Raw genomic sequence first — 20800 nt, 5'->3', positions numbered from 1 at the left:
ATATTTTCGATTTTCGAAAATCATCTTTTTTTGAAACTTTCTCTCTCTAAACATTAATTTTCTCTCTCTTTACCAAACACCATCTAAACAATCTCAAAATAAAAAAGTTGAAGAATTAAAGTTGTTTAAAATATTAGTAGTTCTTAAAATATGTCATTTTTGAAGTCATCAAAAGTGATTTTAACTGTATCAATCGAAAAAGTCTTTATTTTGTTAAAGTTGAAAACCTCAATCCTCGTTTTGACAAAAAGTAAACCACAATCCTTTATCTGAAAATTAGTAAAACTACAAGGATTTTATTTAAACTTTACCCTAATATCTATTGTTTATCACCAACAAGAAACAATAAACATCAAATATCAACAATTGAAACAAACACATCCTAGCTCTAGTCTAGGCCGGGAAAACCTCAGGGGTATCTTCCTTTTCTTTGAATCTACCTCATAGGCTGGAAATTAATATTTTAATCCACTATTATACTTTTCTTCCACATGAGGAATTAGTTATTTTTTGGTAGAAAGGCAAGAAAGAGTTGATTAATATGTCTAAATATTTTTGAATGTCAGATTATGTTTAGTCAAATATCCTCCAACACAACATATCTATTTATTCTTCAAGCAACCTGACAAAAACAATTAGCATTATGGGTCAACCTGTAACTCTTCAAGTATCCAACCAACATATAAAAACATGACAAGTTTTAAGAATGGAAATGCGACATCATCAAAATCAAAACTACATTTTTGACTAAAAAAAAGATAATTTAGATAAGTTTTCGCCATTAACTTTTTTCTATTTACGTCACCATAAATTATAATTAAATATCTTTCTTCTATATTGATGAAAAATATCATGTAATTGTGAATCACTTTAATTTTTAGTTTGGTTTTTTTTCCTCACATCATGCTATAATGATTTTATTTTAGTGATTTTATTATATTACAAAATTTACTTTAAATTAAAATGATTAACTTGCACTAAGGACAACATTATTCCTCTTTACATTGTATTTTATTTATAAAATAAAAAGCAAAGCTGCTATCTGGCTTAAAGTACAGTATATAAAATAATCAGAAAATTTTGAAAATTAGCATGTTGAAAATTGATCATACATACATAATACATACACTAAAAGAAAAAAAAATGTTGTGAAATTGATTAAGAGGCACTCATGTGAAGTGCCACTAAGGAAGCATAAAACCCATCTTTAACATTGATCAAAGTTTCATGTCTTCCCTTCTCAACAATAACACCATTTTTAACGACAGCAATAACATCTGCATTCTTAATTGTTGATAATCTGTGAGCTACTACAACTGTAGTTCTGTTCACCATTACTCTGTCTAATGCATCTTGAACCACTCTTTCGGACTCGGTATCTAACGCACTTGTAGCCTCGTCTAACAACAATATCTTTGGACTCTTGACAATTGCTCGAGCTATGGCTATTCTTTGCTTCTGCCCACCGGACATTTGGACTCCTCGCTCTCCCACAATCGTATCATACCCCTGTTGAGGAGCCAGAAACAAATACTCCGGGATTAATGAACGAAAATATGTTGAACATTATAGGTTTTTACACCAATTATAGTAACAACAAGTCAACAACCAATTCATTACAATTCTATATGTATTGCAATTTAAAACATACCTGTTGTAAACTGCTAATGAACTTGTGTGCATTAGCCAATTCTGATGCAGCTATGATTTCTGCCTCTGTTGCATGCCCATCCTTTCCATATGCAATGTTAGCACGAATTGTCTCATTGAACAGCACTGGCTCTTGGCTAACCAGCCCCATCTGTTGCCTCAACCATCTAAGTTGGAGTTTTTGAATTTCAACTCCATCCAGAGTTATATGGCCTGAATCCGGATCGTAAAATCTTTGTAATAATGAGATAACTGTCGATTTTCCACTTCCACTTTCGCCAACTAGAGCCACAGTCTGAAAGAAAAGATCCTTGATCAAATGAATTTCTTGCAATAAAATAAAAACAATATAATGCAAGAATTATATATTACCTTTCCGGATTTAATATGCAAACTAAGGTCCCGGAAAATTTGAGTATCTGGTCTTGATGGATACTTAAAGCTTATGTGACGAAGCTCAATTTCGCCCCTCACATTCTCTATTGTGGTTCCTGACTCATCACTTGGATCAATCTTGGATTCTCTGTCTATAATTGCAAATACTGAAGCAGCAGCGTTCTTGGCCTTTGTCGAATCGGGAGCGAAGGAGCTACTTTGAGAAATTCCCATAGCCGTCATGGTTAATGCAAAGAAAACCTGAAAGTTGGACATATGAACTCAGTAATGAAACTTTGATTTATAGATATTCAGAATCAAGGAAACTAATACTCACTTGGAAAACATCTGCAAATGTTGCTCTCCCATGCTTGACAAGTTGAGCTCCTGCATAAAAACTAGTTGCATAGACAGAAAACAGCAAGAAGAACGATGCTCCAAATCCTATTCCACTTATAAGGCCTTGCCTGATTCCTGTCTGCACAGGTCCTTCACATTTCTTTTTGTAAAGTTGCATCACTTTCTCTTCAGCACAGAAAGAGGCAACGGTTCTTATACTCCCAACTGCATCGTTAGCAACTTGGCTTGCTTCCTCATACATCATCTGCAACCATTTGGATACATTAGATTCATGTGATAGTGAATTTCCACAACTGTAGTGAAACAAAAAGCATACCTTTGCATCATTACTGAATCCTGTCATGAACTTCATTTGAACATATCCGTTGAGTCCGATGAGAGGAATTAGTACAAGAATAATGAAAGACAACTCCCAACATGCAGTAAATGCTATGATAACTCCTGCTAGTGCTGTTGCAGAATTTTGAACCATCTGAGAAAGTGCATCCCCAACGAGAGCACGGACTATTGCTGCATCTGCTGACAGTCTAGCACCAATTGATCCACTTGAGTGGTTAGGCTCATCAAACCAACCCACTTCCATATGAACCACCTTCTCAAAACACATTGTTCTAATCCGTTCGACTAATTTACTTCCAGCAACAGCAAAGAAGAAAAATTGTGCTGGAATTACCAAAAACGATGCCACACCAAGTAGCATAAACATAATAGCCCAGAACCTTGTATCCTTTTTTAGTTCATGAGGTGGTTCATAGAATGTCTTAATCACCTTAGAAAGTAATGTACCGAATATAGGAAATATGACACCATTGGCACATGCAGCTATTGTTCCAATTATTAGCACAGGAATCTCAGGTTTGTTGAGCTTTGCAAGGCGGCTCATTGGAACCGGGGGTGCTTCTTCTTCTGATGACAAAGCTTCAAGTTCAGCTCCACGGTTTTCAGGCACATTAATTCCTGTAGGTAAACCAAATGCGTTGAATGAATGTCGACTGCTATTTCCTACTGATGATGCCCGACTAATGGATCTTTGGAAGGAATGAGATGAAAGATCTGATCTTTTCTGATCCTCTGCCCCTTCGCCTGAATCTTTATTTACTTCTTGCATGCGTACAAGCTGAGAATATGCTCCTTCAGGATCGCTGAGTAGTTCAGGGTGTGAACCTAATCAATCAATCAACAAATTATCAATTTATTTCTATTCTGTATCACCCAATTAATGTAATAACTTGTGATTATAAAAATAAAATACCTTGCTCAACCAACTTTCCACGGTGAATTACAGCAATCACATCAGCATTTCTGATAGTACTCAAACGATGGGCAACAACAACCGTTGTTCGGTTGACCATTATCCTGTCTAATGCTTCCTGAACTACTCTTTCAGATTCTGCATCAAGTGCACTCGTGGCTTCATCTAAAAGTAAAATCCGTGGATCTTTAAGGATGGCTCTTGCTATTGCAATTCTCTGCTTCTGCCCACCAGATAGCTGAGTTCCATGCTCACCAGCCAGTGTGTCTAATCCCTGTAACAAGTTTTATGACCTCTAACTTAATCAAACAATCATAACCTCCTTCAATACCGAAATTGACTTATGGTTAATCACTTACCTGAGGTAGCTTGTCAATGAATTTAGCAGCATTGGCGAGTTCAGCAGCCGCTCTTATCTCTTCATTGGTTGCTCCATCTTTCCCATATGCAATATTATCCCTAATACTGCCTGTAAACAGAACAGGCTCTTGACTCACAAGTCCAATTTTCTCCCTAATCCACTTTAACTGAAACTCTTTGAGGTTGATGCCATCTATGAGCACTTCTCCAGCCTGTGGATCATAAAATCTCTCAATCAGACTGATCACTGTTGACTTGCCACTTCCACTCTGTCCAACAAGAGCTGCAGTTATGCCACTCCGAATGGAAATAGAAAATCCACTGAATATTGGCTCATCTGGTCTAGCAGGATAACTAAAATATACATCTTTCAATTCTATATCTCCACGAATGTCATCCAAAATCTTTCCCCTTGAATCATAAGCATCAATCTCCGGCCTTCTACTGATAGTTTCAAACATCTTATAAGCTGCAGCTTGCCCAGCAGCAAATGCACTCATGCAAGGGGATGCCTGTCCTAGAGACATGGAACCACTCAACACGGCAATGATCACATTCAGAACTTCACCACCTGTGTATCCTTTTTCTAAAATCATCTTTCCCCCAAACCATATCGCCAAAGAATAACTCCCAAAAATGATGAAAAATAGTACGCCGAGACCAAATCCAGTAGCAAGGCCCTCATTACAACCTGATTTGTAAGCAGTAGCAAGATACTTCTTGTAATTACTTATGGCTTGCCTCTCCCCAGTGAATGATGCAACCTGAATTAATAATATACAACTTATATAAATTAAGCACGCTATATTCTTACTGAAAGCAAAATTCTAATACTAGGATGTTGTAAGCATACAGTTCTGATTGAACCAATTGTCTGCTCAACTACTGTTGCTGCTTTTGCATAAGCATTTTGTCCAGTAGATGCCATCCTTGCGATCGTGAGAGACATGATTGCACCGGCTAGAACAATCAAGGGGATAGAAGACAACATGACAAGTGTAAGAAGCCACCCTTTAATAAATGCTATCACAAATCCTCCGATAAATGTTGATACAAGTTGTATGAATTTCCCAACCTGCATGGTTTATCCATAGATTTTTATTTAATAGTTCCGGGTAATTGGTCAGGGAGTATTGTAGAATTTCTTGAAGATGCATCAATAATTTGAACTAGATAATTGTATGTAAAGTACCTTCTCTCCCATAGCATCTTGTATGAGAACAGTGTCACCGGACATTCTACCGACCACCTCTCCGGTGTTTGTTTCCTTGTCAAAGAAAGCTACATCTTGTCTCAATATTGTTTTCAAATACAAACCTCGTATTCTTGCAGCCTGTCTCTCTCCAGTAACCATCCAACAAGATACCTCTGATAAACAATAAATAGAAGATTTCAAAATCCATATACTTGGAAAATTGTATTGCCCTTTATACATAAGATGCAGTTTTAATTCTCTTACGAAGAAATGATGCAACACCAGATCCTATAGCCAAGTACATGAATTTCAGGGACACCTGAAATAACATAACATCATCTCATTAACTGTAAAACAGTTCATTTCATTAATGAAAGCAAAGAACAGTTTTATAGTATTCAGGGAAGAATTTAGGGGAGTCAAGAGTGTGCTTCAGCACCTGGTCGCCGGAAAACTTCTTTGAACTATGGAGTTTTAATTTTTTAGGATAAAAGCATCCAAAAGATTTCAATTAAACATAGGTGTTGGAGCACCACTGTCAGTTAATCTGTATCCGTCACCCGTATAGTTACTGCATAAAATCTTGTTTTTACCTTGGAAACTACATCTACGACATTTGTGTTCTGGTTTTCTCCAAAGGCATCAATTGTATCCCCAAGCAATACAGTCATCAAGGGCAGAGCTGACCCATTTCCAATAGCCCCAATTGTGCCTATTATCATCAATATGATATCCTTAGAATCTGCAAATGAAAAGAGTCTGTGAAACGGAACAGTATCTGTTTTGGTATTTCCATCGCTCTTGTTTTCAGGGCTTTTTGATGCTGAAGCCTCCTGCACATTAGTAGCATCAGCAAGGCCATTCTCTTCAGCCATTACGCTCACCTGAAATTTCCAACTTGATTGTCAAACAGATCTCAGAATGTATAACAGCATACAAAATGCTGCAGAGTATTTTTTTAAAAAAAAAAAAATGAAAAGCTGAAATCAGCAATGACGTTTTGTACAAGTTGCACACCAACCGAAGAACAAAAAGCAACAAAATAGTAAAAACTTATGAACTGCGGTTCACCGATTCTCGATAACAATAAATGATGAAAACAAAAATTAAATACATCCAGATCCAATATTCAGTAAACATCTCTATCTTGAACTGGAGTGAAGTAGTAGTAGTCGGTAAGGAACAGAACAAAAATAAATAAAACTGACAAACTTTGATCTGACAGAAAGGAAAAAAACAAAAATCACCTAAATCAAAATAATTTTGTTCGAGAGTGAGAAATTAAAGCATTTAGTAAGAACTAAGAACCTATGATTGGACGATTTATCGGAAAGTCAGTTATGAGTAAAAAACAAATAAATCAGAACGTAACACAATGAATCATATTGCTGAAATAAGCAAAAAAAAAAAGCAAGTCGTTTATATTTCCATTTCCATTTCCTTATTAGAATCCAAATAAGAAAAGGGGGAAAGCATTTGCAGTTGCAGAGAAGAGTAAGAACAAAAAGAGAAAGATGAAAAGGCATGTGAGAGCTTACCCTACGAAAGCAAGGAAGGAAGTTGAAATGGGGAAAAGCAGTTGATGTGTGAATGAGAAATAGCGGATTATTATAGGGAAATAATTATTGAGTTCCTGTGCCCCATCATTTGCATTGCTTCGAGAGCAAGTATATATTGTTGAATATTAAACTAAGAGAAGATCAATCAGTCAAAAGGCCATGGAGAAATTTCCGTTCTCTCATAGGTTTGAATCTTTTTTAATCTTTTAATTTTCTTCTTGGAGTGGGCGACAAGGTTTTCCTGCAACTGATACTCTGTTTAATCGGGAATCCCACAATCTAAAATAAACCAGCTATTTATTTGTTGTTAGCTATCTTGTACTCAAATCGACATGGATACTGGTAAACTTTATGAGTTTAATGTTGTTAGATTTGAATCGGACCAACAATAGGTTAAGTTTTCGATTTGGATCTTTATAGGTTCATGAATCTTTAATGATCTGACTTGAACCGAGATCGATCTAGGATTTAGCGGTCCAACCGAAACCAGAATGCGATTTTCTCGTTAGGATTCTAGTTAAACAGTTTGCCTGCTCTTCTAATTAGGATTGAAACCGGTAGCTAGTCTATCAATTTCAAATGGTAAAGCTACCGGTTTTTTAATTTTTTTTAAATATTTTTTATAAAAAATTACTGAAACCGATGGATCACCTACTGGTTTCAGTTATACATACTTTTACTAAAATATGTATTCGGTACATTTTGACATTTTTATAGAAAAAATCTGTTTGTTTTTAAAAATTAATGATTTGGAATTAAATTAAAATTTTAAAAACAAATGGGGACTAATATTGAACTTTATCCTATAAAAAGGTCATGCTTGATTTACTTTACACGGATATTTTGTATTTTAATATTTTGTACTTTGAAAGCTAAATGCATCTAATACATATTTTGTTAAAAGTATGTATAACTGAAGCCGGTAGCTAATCTACTGATTTTTTTATAATTTGAAACCGGTAGACTAACTACCGATTTCAATCCTGATTAATTAACAGAGCTCTATAATGGATAAAATGTTTAACATGATCTCACAAGAGCTCTATCCTGAGGCAAAATCCACCCGAATGAGCATGGTTTTTTTTAATTTTTTGAAAAATCATTAAAGAAAATGAAAAGTAAAACATACCACAACTAAAATCTAAAAAGATTCAAGAGGAACTTATACCAATTACAATACTTTAAATAAATTATTTTTAAATGATTTCCATAAAACTATGAATTTGAACTTCACTCATACTAATACTAATTGTGAAATCATTTATGTTTTTAACTTTTATAAATATATTGTTTATTTATTTGTTATGTTATTTGGTCCGATCAATTCGAGTCATTTCGTTGAACCAAGTGATCTATGATCCAATTTTAAATCTGGTTCGATGTCGGTCTGATGCTGACAACCATAAGTTGTTAATCATACTCTATATACACGTATCTTTAATTTATTAATTAATCATAACATGACATACATATAGAGTGTTTCGTTAATAATGATAAAAATTGAGTAACTTTTTAAATGTTAGAAATAAAATTTATTTAGCTTGCAAATGTTAGGGTCATAATGGTACAATTTATGATGTTAGAAGCAAAATTAAAATTGTTATTGTCTGATAGTATTAGAATTATTTTTATATCTTATCCTAAAAATAAGTATAATATTTGATTAGGTTTAGGTTTATAAAATGTTGCTATATCCGTTTTAAAATAGATGTCTTTTTAAAGATTTTTTTATTTTATTTTATACTATATATGACCTTTGGATTTTTAATCCATATATATTAATTGAATTTTTTTTAATAAATTTCTCTTATTTAATTTTGTCCTTATATAAATGATTCATGAATAGATGCAATTAATATAAATGATTCATGAATGGAGTAGTTAATTATATTTCTTATGTATCTAGTAAAAAATAGTATCTATACTCTAAAAACAGCATCTACTATTTCGAATCGAATAAAGTACTAATTCTTTTAGTTTTTTTTTTATGGAAAAAACAATTGGTTAGGAAAATCCCAATTTTAGAGTTCTTACTAAAAAAAATTTATTTTTTTTATTTGATTTTTGATAAAATTATATTTCATATTGTCATAAAATACTTTTTTCTTTAGCATTAGGCCTAATACACAAATAATCCATTGAATTTGTCCAAATGTTGCAACTGCTTCCCCGAACTTTCAATTGTAACAACTTACCCCTCAAATTTATCCAATTGTAAAACATAACCCTTCAAACTTGTCCAATTGTAAAACATAACCTCAAATTGTTGACATGAGCTGCAATTGAAGAAACACGTGAAATACAAAAACTGCAACGCTCGTGGAGTGTGATAATCAGATCTTTGGCGTGATACGAATTCGGGGAAACGTTTTTACGGTTGCTTCAAGTATGAGGTAAAAAAAAATTCAATTTGAAGTTATGTTTTACAATTGGACAAGTTTAAGAGGTAAGTAGTTACAATTTAAAGTTGGAAGAGGCAGTTGCAACATTTGGACAAGTTCATGAGTTATTTGTGTATTAGACCTTAGCATTATTCTAATCTCGATATTAAAATAAATAAATTTGCTTCATTTAATAAGCTACTGTTAGGGTGAAAATACATTTTTAATTTTTATGAATAAAAGGACTACTATAAAAATAAGATAGAGTTTAAAAATAAAAAAAACTAAAATGATAAAGAAAAATAATGAAAATAAAATTAGAAATAAAGAAAAGAAAATAAAAGAGAGAACCAATTTCAACACCTATTTTTTTTTTGAGCATTAGGGACCTTCAAAATTTATTTTTTGGGACACCAAAACGAAGCCAGGAAGTATTTGCGGAGGTCAAACGAAATCATATTGTTGAAGTTATGGTCAATTAAAAATGATTGTTTATAATTAGAAAATCAATTTCAACTTCTATTTTTCAGCATCACGTCACCTCTTAAAAACATATTTTTTCGGAGCAAGAAATGAAGTAATTTTGCTGCAACTATGAGAAATCCTACATCTACTTACCAAAACAAAGCCAATGAGTATTTGTGGAACCGAAACGAAGTTGTATTGAAGAAGATATGAGCAGTTGAAGATGACTACTTACCAAAAAAAAATTGAAAACGTGATTGAGTGTTTTAAACAATATTTTCCAGCATTTTTAGCCTCCACTAACTCATGTTTTCGCTTAATTAAAATGGTGGAATCATGGATAATAATTATAAGAAGCCATGAGTGATGGGAGTTACAAATTTCAGCTATAAATATAACTTTAATTCTTCATTAGCAAACCCTAGACCCTATAAATATAACTTTAATACTTGACTCAAACCTCTCTATTAGAACCATTTTAGTCATCTTCAAGATCTAATCTTCAATCCCAAACTCTCAAATCCATATTCTAAAGCCTTCAAATTTACCCAAACTGATTCCCTACCTGTTTAAAACACGATTTTTTTTAATCCTTAGCGAACTTTGCCCAAATTTCACCATTATTAACCATGAAGCTCCATTTTTAACCATCTAAAACTATAAGCTTCATCCCTCATGTCATATCCGAATCACTCGAATTTCTCCAGCTATAATTCTTTAAATTTCTAGTCTGCCATTCTCGATTATTTGCAATGTTAATTTGACTTGATCTTTGTTCGAATTTCCACAATTGATTTCGACTTACTCTTTCTACATAATTTCTAGCTCTTTTTCGTTGAAGCTTCTCAGTTCACATTCTCTTAATTTACATTCATCCATCCATATGATCCGTAATCACGAAGTTGTTAATCCCAGCTCAAGGTTTCCACAAATTGCTAATCATTTTCGGCTTTAAGTTTATTATGTTGACTTCAATTTTGTTAACATTTTCATTTGTTTCAGATTCTTAATCACTTTAATTACTTGATTTCATTACGAAATTAACGTATCATTTCAGCTGTAATTTCTTGCTTTCTTTTTAATTCACTTGTAATCAAAACTTATCTAAAAAAATCAATAAAAGAGGAAAAAAATCTCAAAATCTTTATGTTGATTTAATCCTTGAATCATTCGTTCAATCGTTCTACTTTTAGAAGTCAAGTTTAAAGCGAATAACCACAACCCAAAAACATTAAAATTAATTGAGAATTAATTACTGTGAGACGCTTGCACAAAATCCACACAATTCAATATTAAAATTAGCATATTCCAAAAATATCGCTAACAATTTTTTTTATTAAGTTACTTATATTATTTTCATTAATTTATGTTTTATATTTTTCACTTCGATTTTTTTAAAGAATAATCTATTCATTGATTTAAGACATTTTACCCATTAACAACAATTCATTATAATTTAACTAAATTCTAACTCTAGATCAGCAAATACAAACATAGTTTATGTCACGTCCGTGTAAATTTCGAGAATTTATATTTTGATATTAGTATATATTATAATTATTGGGTGTGTGAAGTTAATTTGGTGCTATGGAAAAAGTTTGGAGTTAATTCGATGGGTTTAAGTGTAAATTAAAAGTTATGATAATTTTTAAAATATTATATAAAGATGGAGGATCAAACGTGATATTTGATAAAATTGAGATATATATCACCGATGATATAGATTGATGATCGTTATCTTTTCTTTTTCTTTTTCTTCTTTTTCATCTTTATCAGTTCTTACCATTCCTGAACCGTTTCTCCACCGTTTCTTTGATTTACGGAGATTCGACCGTCCGAATCACTCGAAATTAGAACCATAGCATCCTTATGTATAGTTCTAAGTCCTAACTGAAGAGTTTTTGAATTTTGGAAGTGTTTGGAGGGAAAACTTCTTAGACAGAATTTAGAGAAGAATCGATCGGGTCAATTAGTAGCCAAGGTAAGTAACTATCAACTATATTTTGAGTTTTATGTATACAGATATATATATATAGTCAAAGAAGTTTCAGAAATTGATATTTTAAGGTTATGCAGGAATTTTGTAAAATTGAGGTTTTTCACGATTTTGCTTTTTATTGTGAAATTACGGTTCAAATGAAGCTATTGATTATGCTTCTATGTGAATTTCAGATTTTACTTGATTATGTTGATTTAAGGCTTAATTTGATTGATTTACATATATACATATACGTTTTTGGTTTCAATATATATCTATATTGAACAAAATGAATTTGATGATTTCTTACTAATTGGTTTTGGATTGAGAAATCTATTGCGGTTATTGTTGTGATTATTTTGGATTGAAATCCAAATGTGATTTTTATGATACAAAATGGCTGATTGAAGCCAAATGATTTTTGGTTATTAAATAGTTTGGAATTTGATTGTGAAAGAATATGTGAGCACGTTATGATTTTATGATTTTATATCCATCGAGAGTTATCCGGATCGGTGGTTTTATATTTGAAGACCATGTTCAGTGAGGGACATGGCCTGTGTACACAGTCTTAAGACCTATTGCGTATGGCAGCGAAGTGTTGGGTAAGACCATATGGGATATGAAATGTTAAGAGACATCTCGATTATATATGTGGTTATGGATTGATACTTAAGGGGAGAAACTCGAGGATGGATACACTGTTTTAAGTTCATTTGAATTATGTTTTCGGTTATGATTGATTTTGATATAAGGTTTTACGTTTGATTGATTACAAGTTGGTTTGATAAAATATTTATTTGATTACAAGTTGGTTTGATAAAACATTCATTTGATTCTGAATTGGTTTGTTGAAACGTTTATTTGTTTTGATTCGTTTTGACAAGATAAATGTTTTGATTAAATCCATTTATAAATGTATATGTGTAGCTATGTTAAGTAAAGTTGGTTTTTATAGCTGATAGTTTCTTACTGAGCTTTTTGTCTCACGTTTTTAAATGTTTAAATATTTTTAGGTGAGAAAGTACAGGATATAGAGAAGGCTATCGACCGATTAGACGAGGTGTGGAAGTTGGCTGCTTATTGTTAGAATTAGGGTTAAAACTTTGGTCTTGCAATTGTAATATTATGATATTGAGATAAATTGGAGACTCCTAAGTGTTGATTATGATCTTTTTATTTCACGCCCGATACCGATTGAGGTCGTCTAGAGTCGGGTGTGACAGTTTATAGCAATAAGAAATTTTCATCATCTTCATCAAAGTTTTAGAGTTTTCTTCTAGCTAAAAGCCAGAAGCTAAACCCATTTTTTGTTCTGTTTTGTTTTTTCTATGGTAGATTTTAGAATTTCTTCTTTATTTATAGTTTTCTTTTTCTTTTTCCTCCATATATGGATGATTATCATTTGTCTCTCTATATGAGTGTTATCATGTTTTCTTTTATGAAAAAATAGAAGAGTTTTGTTATCATCGTATAGAACTTGCTAATTGAATCTAAAGAAAAAGACTATGAATTTGATTTTGAATGAATGTGTTTTTTTTATCGTTCTGTCAAAAACATTTTCAAGCATTATGTATTTGATTTTGAATGAATGTGTTTTTTTTATCGTTCTGTCAAAAACATTTTCAAGCATTATCTATTATTTCCTTATCACGATATTGAATATACGGATTTAAACTTTATGATATATTTGTGAATTATAATATTTTAATTATTTATGACGAAATATTATATTTTTTCTTATGAAGTTTCTTCTAAAAAACAATAAAAGAATCCAAAGTACAGTGATTATAAATAATAGGAGTACCTTTTCAAAAAATAAATAAATAATAGGAGTACTTGATAGAGTATGAGTGGGACCAGGTATAAATAAATACATCAATTCCTTATACTTTAAATTTAATTTAACGCATGATACATGTAGTGTATTACTATATATAGTCTGAAAAAAAAACCCTATCAAAAGCTATGCTCGAGCTAAATAAACTAATATATGAATGCTAGGTTTATTTTATTAATTCAATACTTCTAGAAAAACCTTTTTTTTAGGAGAATATATATATATATATGATAATTATCAACCATATATAGATAAATCTTAGTAAAAAGGTACTCTCCCGTTTCATATTACATGTCTTTTTAAAGAGTTATATAAAAATTAAGGATATTGTAAAAAAGACATTGTTGGCCTTTATTTATTGATTCCAATATTTATTTATTCTATAATAAGTTCATTATTCTAATTAATTTTCATAAACCCGCGTTTTATAGCAGAAAAAAATGATTTAACATGTACTGATCATATAAAATGACATGTAATATGAAACAAAAAAAGAATGTCTAGAAATACATGTAATATGAAACGGATGTAGTAGATTAGATTATACCAAAATAATAACTTTACTCAAATTCTCCGGATTTCTTTCCATGTTCTCTCTGATCAATCTATGATAAACTGATCAAATAACTTAATTAATTTACTCTTAATGAAAATATTATTTAGTTTGCTTTCATCTAATATTTTCTTTTTTAAAGAGGAAACCATATATTTAATCAAACCCCAGAAACATCTTACAAATCATACAAATTAAAAATTCAGGAACCACTATAGTACTATATGGATTAGCATTTGAACGAGAGTGACATGCCATATCATAAGCCGATTCGTTTATTAATCATAGAACAAAAGTCACAACAATCTTAACAATTTTGTAGGAGAACACAAATATCCTCAATGACACACCCGACCGACCTCTGAAATATCCCTTCGCTTGGAAATAATAGCATATGCAATTCCCTTTGCGTCAATCTCAAATTATATGTTGTGGAGCTGAAGTGCGAATGTCCATTACATACTTTCCCGAAGCGCCAACGCTTCCGCCAATTTGCCGTTGGAACCCTTGGAGAACAAGAACTGAAACCAGCTAGGAATTCCCCCACACACCCTCGAATGACTACCCATATCCCAAAATCTATGTATGTCGAAAATACCACAACGTCCATATTGTATTTGACAGTCTCTGTTTGCGACAGTGTCCAACTAGAAAGTCCAGCAAGTTGCGTTTGAACAATTGCTCGAGTTTCTGAGTCTGGTATCCGTTTAGCCTCCCTCCAAGCCACGATGAACTGCATTGAACTCGACATAGCTTCCATTGGAGCCCAACACTTCCCAGTCCATAACTCTTAATTCTGCTACTACCAAATTGTCCATAACACTACTGCAACACAGCTACCTCCCTCCCTCCATACCGTTGCACAAAAATGGAGCAACCAGTCCTCGATCCATTCCCTAGAGCAATAATATTTACAGCTGACCAACAACCCTCAGCAAACCGACATCCTCAGAATAAATGTCATTCGTGTTCCACGTCAGTATCACATAGTAAACAACAGTTCAACATATGAATTTTTCTGGCAATAAGTATGAATTGGGAGAACCCCTTTGCACCCAACTTCCATATGAAAAACTTTACCTTCGGAGGAACATCGAGGTTCCATAGCCGCCCCCACCCTTCCCGACTTTGTTGTCCATCCCCTGTACACTCTCAAGAACACGATAACCTGATTTAGATGAGTAAAGGCCATCGCAATTGAAATGCCACACGAGCTTATCATCCTGAGGAGGTAACGAAACCACCATTTTAGAGATTATTTCCACCTATGCTGACTCAAACCAACTTGACAGTCATCCTTGATTCCATATTCTTGACCCCCGACATAAACAACTCCTTGATAGTGGCCTTGTGATTATCCTTCACACAAGTAAAGTAATGAAAAATGTAGAGTCACCCCTTTTTATACAACATCGCACGCCTTTACAAAGTAATTCAATCAAGCTCCACACACACCTCTAAAAAACTAGGATTATTGCCCAATTTGGAAGAAAGGAAAGATCCACGAGCAAAATATTTAGCTGTTAACAACCGACTAACTAATGTGTGAGGATTATCAAAGAAATTTCCACCCATGCTTTCCTAATAATGCTAGATTAAAGTTGTATATATCACTGAACTTGAGATCCCCCTGCTCCTTCTGATTTCATAAACTCTCACATCTATTCAAGTGGATATTCCTTTTCCCATCTGCCTTCGTACCCCACCAGAAAGAGTTCATTATATTTCATCACAAACAAATTTGGGAATAAAAAATGTACTCATACAAAATGTAGGTAGAGCCCGAGCTACAGACTTAAGTAACACATCATTGCCGAAGTTAGATAAAAACCTGAACGTCCAACTATTCAACCTTTTTTACAACCACTCCTTCAAAAACAGAAAGATTGTTTTTTTAGAACAACCGATAAGCGATGGAAGGCCAAGATAATGACCTGTATCTAACGGTGGGTGAACACCGAGCACATTACGAATGACCATCCATTCCTCCTCGTCATTGACATTTAAACTAAATTAAATCCCTGACTTGGAAAGATTAGCAACTTGACCAGAAGTAGTCTCATAAAAATGCAATATTCAGCACCTTCCTGCTTTCTTCCTTTATTGCATTGAAAAATAAAAAAGTTATCATCTGCAAAGAAAAGATGAGAAACATTGGCCGCACCGGGACAGACTTTGCACCTAGTAATTAAGCCTGAGATATAAGTCATGAAAGAACCTCTGCTCATAAGATAAATAAAAACGGGGATAACAGATCTCCCTACCTCAAACCCTTCTCTAGTGTAATAGGCCATACACTCTCCGAATTAACTGCTACTAAATAATATATTGTACTAACACAAAGCATAATTCACTCTACTTGCTGATTACAGAAGTCCATTTGAATCATTACCATCCGCATGAAACTCCAATCGACCATATCATACGCCTTGTTGATGTTAATTTTAAGCACTACATCTCATTTCTCACCTCTATGTTTACATTTCATAAACTGTAACGACTCAAATATTATTTGAATACTATCAATCAATGACCGATCGAGAACAAATGCTGACTGACTTTCAGAAACCACATCAGGGAGAATAATTTTCAATCTGTTTGCCAAAACCTTAGCAATAATATTCTATGATAACAAACCCAAATTATTATTGAATAAGGACTAAGGGAAAATTAATAGAAATAATGGCAAACCATTATTCCTTCTAAAAGAGATATTTATTCATGATTAATGTGGAATTAATGATAATTAATGCAGGGGCGAATATGCAAATAATGAGGAAAATGAAGGAGTCTCTAGCATTATGCCACGCCACGTGGACCATGGCGAGATACGCCATAACGAGATACGCCCGATGAGAGCGAGTAGCGGAGACTCGCCATAGCTCTCAAGGAGAACGTACATACGCCTTGACGGATCAAAGAATACGAAAAGGCGCCTTTATTACTATCCATGAATGGGAATAAATACAATTAAATGACAATTAATAGCCATTAAAGGGGAATAAAGACTTGACTGTTCGAATACCTCAACTCTGAGGGTTTCAATGCTAAATACTGGGATTAATGGAGAATTGATAGCAATTAAAGATGAGTAATGACACGACTCTTCACCTGCTTCCCCATTAATGCTGAAAGTTGCAAAAACCTATATAAATACCCCAGCTTCCTAGGATCAAAGGTACACTTACTGATTCTCTACTTTTGTGCTTACAGTTTATTCTCAGAAATATTACTGACTTTGGCATCGGAGTGTCCCTGGCCGATCCCAACGGCGCCTCACAGGGAAGTGCTCCGATTAAGGATTTTTCCACAAATTATCATTCTACAACAAATTATAAAGCGAAATCGGTCCCAAATCCATCATCCGCTTTGGATTATCACACTTTAATATTAAGGTAATGATCATATCATTTAAATTCGCAAGAAACTCATTCCTCTCCAACCACCTTAAACACGTCGTGAACACCTATTAACCAATCTATGCCTAAAAATGCTGATAAAAACTCAGATTGAACCGGTCAGGGCTAGGAGATTTATCCGAGTGCATTTGGAAAACAATAATTTTGAGCTCATCACAAGTAAATGGAGTCATAAGTGCTAAATTTATCTCATCAGACACATTATAAGGCACCACATCAACAGAATTATAATCAGTAACTTGAGATGCTCGAAATAAATCAATAAAATATTTTTTCATAATGCTACACATACCATCCCCCTCTGAATGCTCAGCTCTTGAGTCACTGACCACAACGCCAATCGAATTAATCTTCCTTCTTACATTTACATAGGCATATATATATTTTTTTTAATTAAGATCACTATCTTTAAGCCAAAAGTTATTGGCCCTCTGCTTCCAATAAATTTCATCTTGTTCGAGGAGTACATTGAGCTGTCATTTTATTTGAATTTTTTTATTGAATTGAGGCCTCGTCACCCTTATCACACAATTGGTTTAGCTGCTGCTTACACCAGTTGATTTGTCTTATGTATTTGCCTCAGAAGTTCGATCACCATTACGCTAATAATGAGCCGCAGGCCTCCAAATTCATGCGAACCAATGCCCTACCCTGACTAGCCCAACATTTTGAAACAAATTGACCAAAGTCGTCCTCCTTTGTCCAAGCCATCACAAATCAGAATCATTTTGGCCGACTATTTCAGTGACAATGATTTGTTTCCAATAACAATGGGGAGTGATCAGAATATGGCAACACAAGGATCGATAAACAATATTTATCAAACTTATAGATCTAATTTACAGAACTGAAAGCTCTATCAAGCTTCTCCCACTAATGAGCCAGCCATTTACTCCTATCCCAAGTCAATGAACTATCTCGCATACGGAGCGCATGGAGATCAATGGACATGATCACCTCCATAAACTGAGCTATGAGATACAATGGATAGCCAGGCCCTCCCAACTTCTCATCATGAGCAAGGATGCAATTAAAATCGCCTATAATACGCCACGATAAAATTGAACTACTAACTACAGTACCTGGTATCTCCTGTGACTCCCGATGTCTATTCTTGTCAGTAAAATCATAGAAACCAATTAAGCACCAATCTCCCTTTGTAGTGTCCCCAGTTGCTAACTCAATATGATGGTCAGAGAACAAAGAAATCGATATCCCATCTGTATCATTCCACAACATTGCAAGCCACCACTATGACCCGAAGCATTCACTACCAAGCAATTATGAAACAAAAATTTCCTCCAAATCCCATCAATACAAGCTTTATCAATGAGAGTTCGATTAAAAACACCACCATCGGCTTGTGAGCTTTTACTAACTCATCTAACGATGGAACTGCCCAGGGTTTTTGAGGTCCCGATATTTCGAGCTTAAGCAATTCATAATGCCCGATGAGTGTGATCATTATACTGCACCGTTTCTATTTCTAAAGAACTAGCTTTATCATTATCTAGTGACGAAGAAGCTAGTGCGGAATCATTATTATCTTCCTCACCCATTCCCATATCCGCAACATACCCTCAATGAGGGTCTGCCTCCCTATTCGGTAGATTACAAACCGAAAACCTATTAAGCTCGATTTGGAAGATTAAAGCCCCTCAGGATAGGTCGGTCTAAGGGATCTCATTTTGGTATGACATTCACGTTCCCATGTCGTGCGTCCCTAACACAGTGGTGCTTCGACTGCATCCCCTGCGTGTGAGAGAGCTTTTTCCTTAGTAATTGTATAAAGGCTTGTAAATGTCATTTACTTATAAACTAGTTAAGATTCTCATTTCTTTCCTATGTGAGATGATAATGTTTAATTTCCTTCTATCTTCTTCCAAACCATTTCAAGTGGTTCATTTTGAGCATCAATTTTTCATTTATCACTTATCCGTTTTAAATTTATAATATACCGTTAAAAAAATCTCATGTCATAGAATATGTTGACATATTTTAAGTTATTCTAAACTCCATTTATCCATTATATAATTTAAGCCTCAAATTGAAAAAAAAAAAAAAACATAACAAATTAAAAGTGGTTAATAATTTGTTTTGAATATATATAATTTATAAAAATAATTTTAAAATAATTATACATGTATAATATATATAAATATTATTTATTTATTTATTACATCACTCTATCCGACCAATCCGAATTATCCGGTTGAACCAAGTGACTTGTAATCTATCTATAAATTCGATTATCAGGTCCGGTCCTAATAATCCCGGATCTAATTTTGTAAAATGAAAAATTCCTACCTAATCCTCTAATCAAATGCACCAAATAATTAAAATAATCAGCATTCCTGCTTTTTAAAACTCCCAATATTAAGGAAATAGCTACTCCATGTGAATTGTGATGTACAAAAGGCTTGGAATTATTATAAAATACAATATTTCTTTGTTCATTAGTAGTATGCATTCTTGCAATATTGCATTATATAAAACCCCAAAATATTATTTAAATTTAGCTTTTAGCCTGTAACAATAAAATATTCGTTATACTTATACATAATAATAAAATAATAAATGATATTTTGTATCTATATTTTACAAAGTAACCCTTACTTTATGTGTTTTTACCAGTGGATGAGTTTTATACTCCATCATCCAATGGTGAAAATAACCAAGTAAGGTTTACTTTGTCAAAAACAAAGTAACCATAGAAGGCACCCTATATATTCAGTAGTATTTTATTGGAAAGTCCAACCTTACAATACACATGTACACTTGAAATTGGAACAATTTTATACTTGCTTTGCTTACTTCAGTAATAAGGCTTGAAATATTGGTATCTAGCTTTTAAAGGACTTCGTTTCCAAAACTCTCTCTTGTTTTGTCTTCTTTCTGCTCAAACAATTATTATTATTTCTCAATCATATCTTTATCATCTTTGTGAAAAATAAGCAAAATATTTTGAAGTCAACCAGAGGTTTTTCATTCAAATAATATTTATTCTCAAGATATACTTATTTTAAAATAAATCTTATTACAATATTGTTTTTATAGAAAAGCATATATAATTTTATTTTTTTTAAATTTTAAGTGGGTCACTCCTGTTTTTTATAAAATAGGTACATCATTTCCTTTCATTTCATAGTAAAAAAATATCAAGTAAGAACAATATCTTACATAAGTATATGATATATCTATTAATCCATAAAGGTAAGAAAAGAAATACAATGAGTAAAAGAAATTATTAAAGGTAAGAAAAACAAACAACTATTTTGAAACAAATATATTTTATTCCTTATTCTTCACCAATTAAATATCAGTTGGTTCTAAAAAAATATTCCTTATTTTCTGTGATTTAATAATAGAATTGGAGATTAATATTTATAAAATTGGTTAAATATTTAATTTTT

At 33.0% G+C, this 20800-nt stretch overlaps 1 protein-coding gene and 1 long non-coding RNA gene across 3 annotated transcripts in view; both read right to left on the bottom strand.

Annotated features, from left to right (window-relative positions):
• Window positions 1-987: 987 nt before the first annotated feature.
• LOC136217205 (ABC transporter B family member 11-like) lies at window positions 988-6985 on the bottom strand. 2 transcript variants are annotated; one of them, XM_066003800.1, is made up of 12 exons: window positions 6731-6981; window positions 5786-6076; window positions 5457-5511; window positions 5190-5365; window positions 4851-5072; window positions 3997-4761; window positions 3638-3911; window positions 2702-3549; window positions 2363-2629; window positions 2023-2286; window positions 1652-1945; window positions 988-1509 (listed from the first exon to the last, which is right to left on the bottom strand). In XM_066003800.1, the coding sequence occupies exons 2-12, from the start codon at window positions 6065-6067 to the stop codon at window positions 1159-1161; spliced, it is 3798 nt and encodes a 1265-aa protein (XP_065859872.1). In that variant the 5' UTR covers window positions 6068-6076; window positions 6731-6981; the 3' UTR covers window positions 988-1158. The 2 variants fall into 2 exon arrangements, with proteins under 2 accessions (XP_065859872.1, XP_065859871.1); XM_066003799.1 differs by having other exon boundaries at window positions 2363-3549; window positions 6731-6985.
• Window positions 6986-17641: 10656 nt separating this feature from the next.
• The window catches only part of LOC136217302 (uncharacterized), a 6094-nt gene continuing 2935 nt past the window's right edge, over window positions 17642-20800 (bottom strand). Inside the window, exon 2 of the long non-coding RNA XR_010683458.1 lies at window positions 17642-19139. This is a non-coding gene — a long non-coding RNA (uncharacterized lncRNA). The remainder of the gene's footprint in view (window positions 19140-20800) is intronic.

The sequence above is a fragment of the Euphorbia lathyris genome, chromosome 2, assembly GCF_963576675.1.
Source record: "Euphorbia lathyris chromosome 2, ddEupLath1.1, whole genome shotgun sequence".
NCBI lineage: Eukaryota > Viridiplantae > Streptophyta > Magnoliopsida > Malpighiales > Euphorbiaceae > Euphorbia > Euphorbia lathyris.
This window is presented reverse-complemented; position numbering and strand designations above follow the sequence as displayed.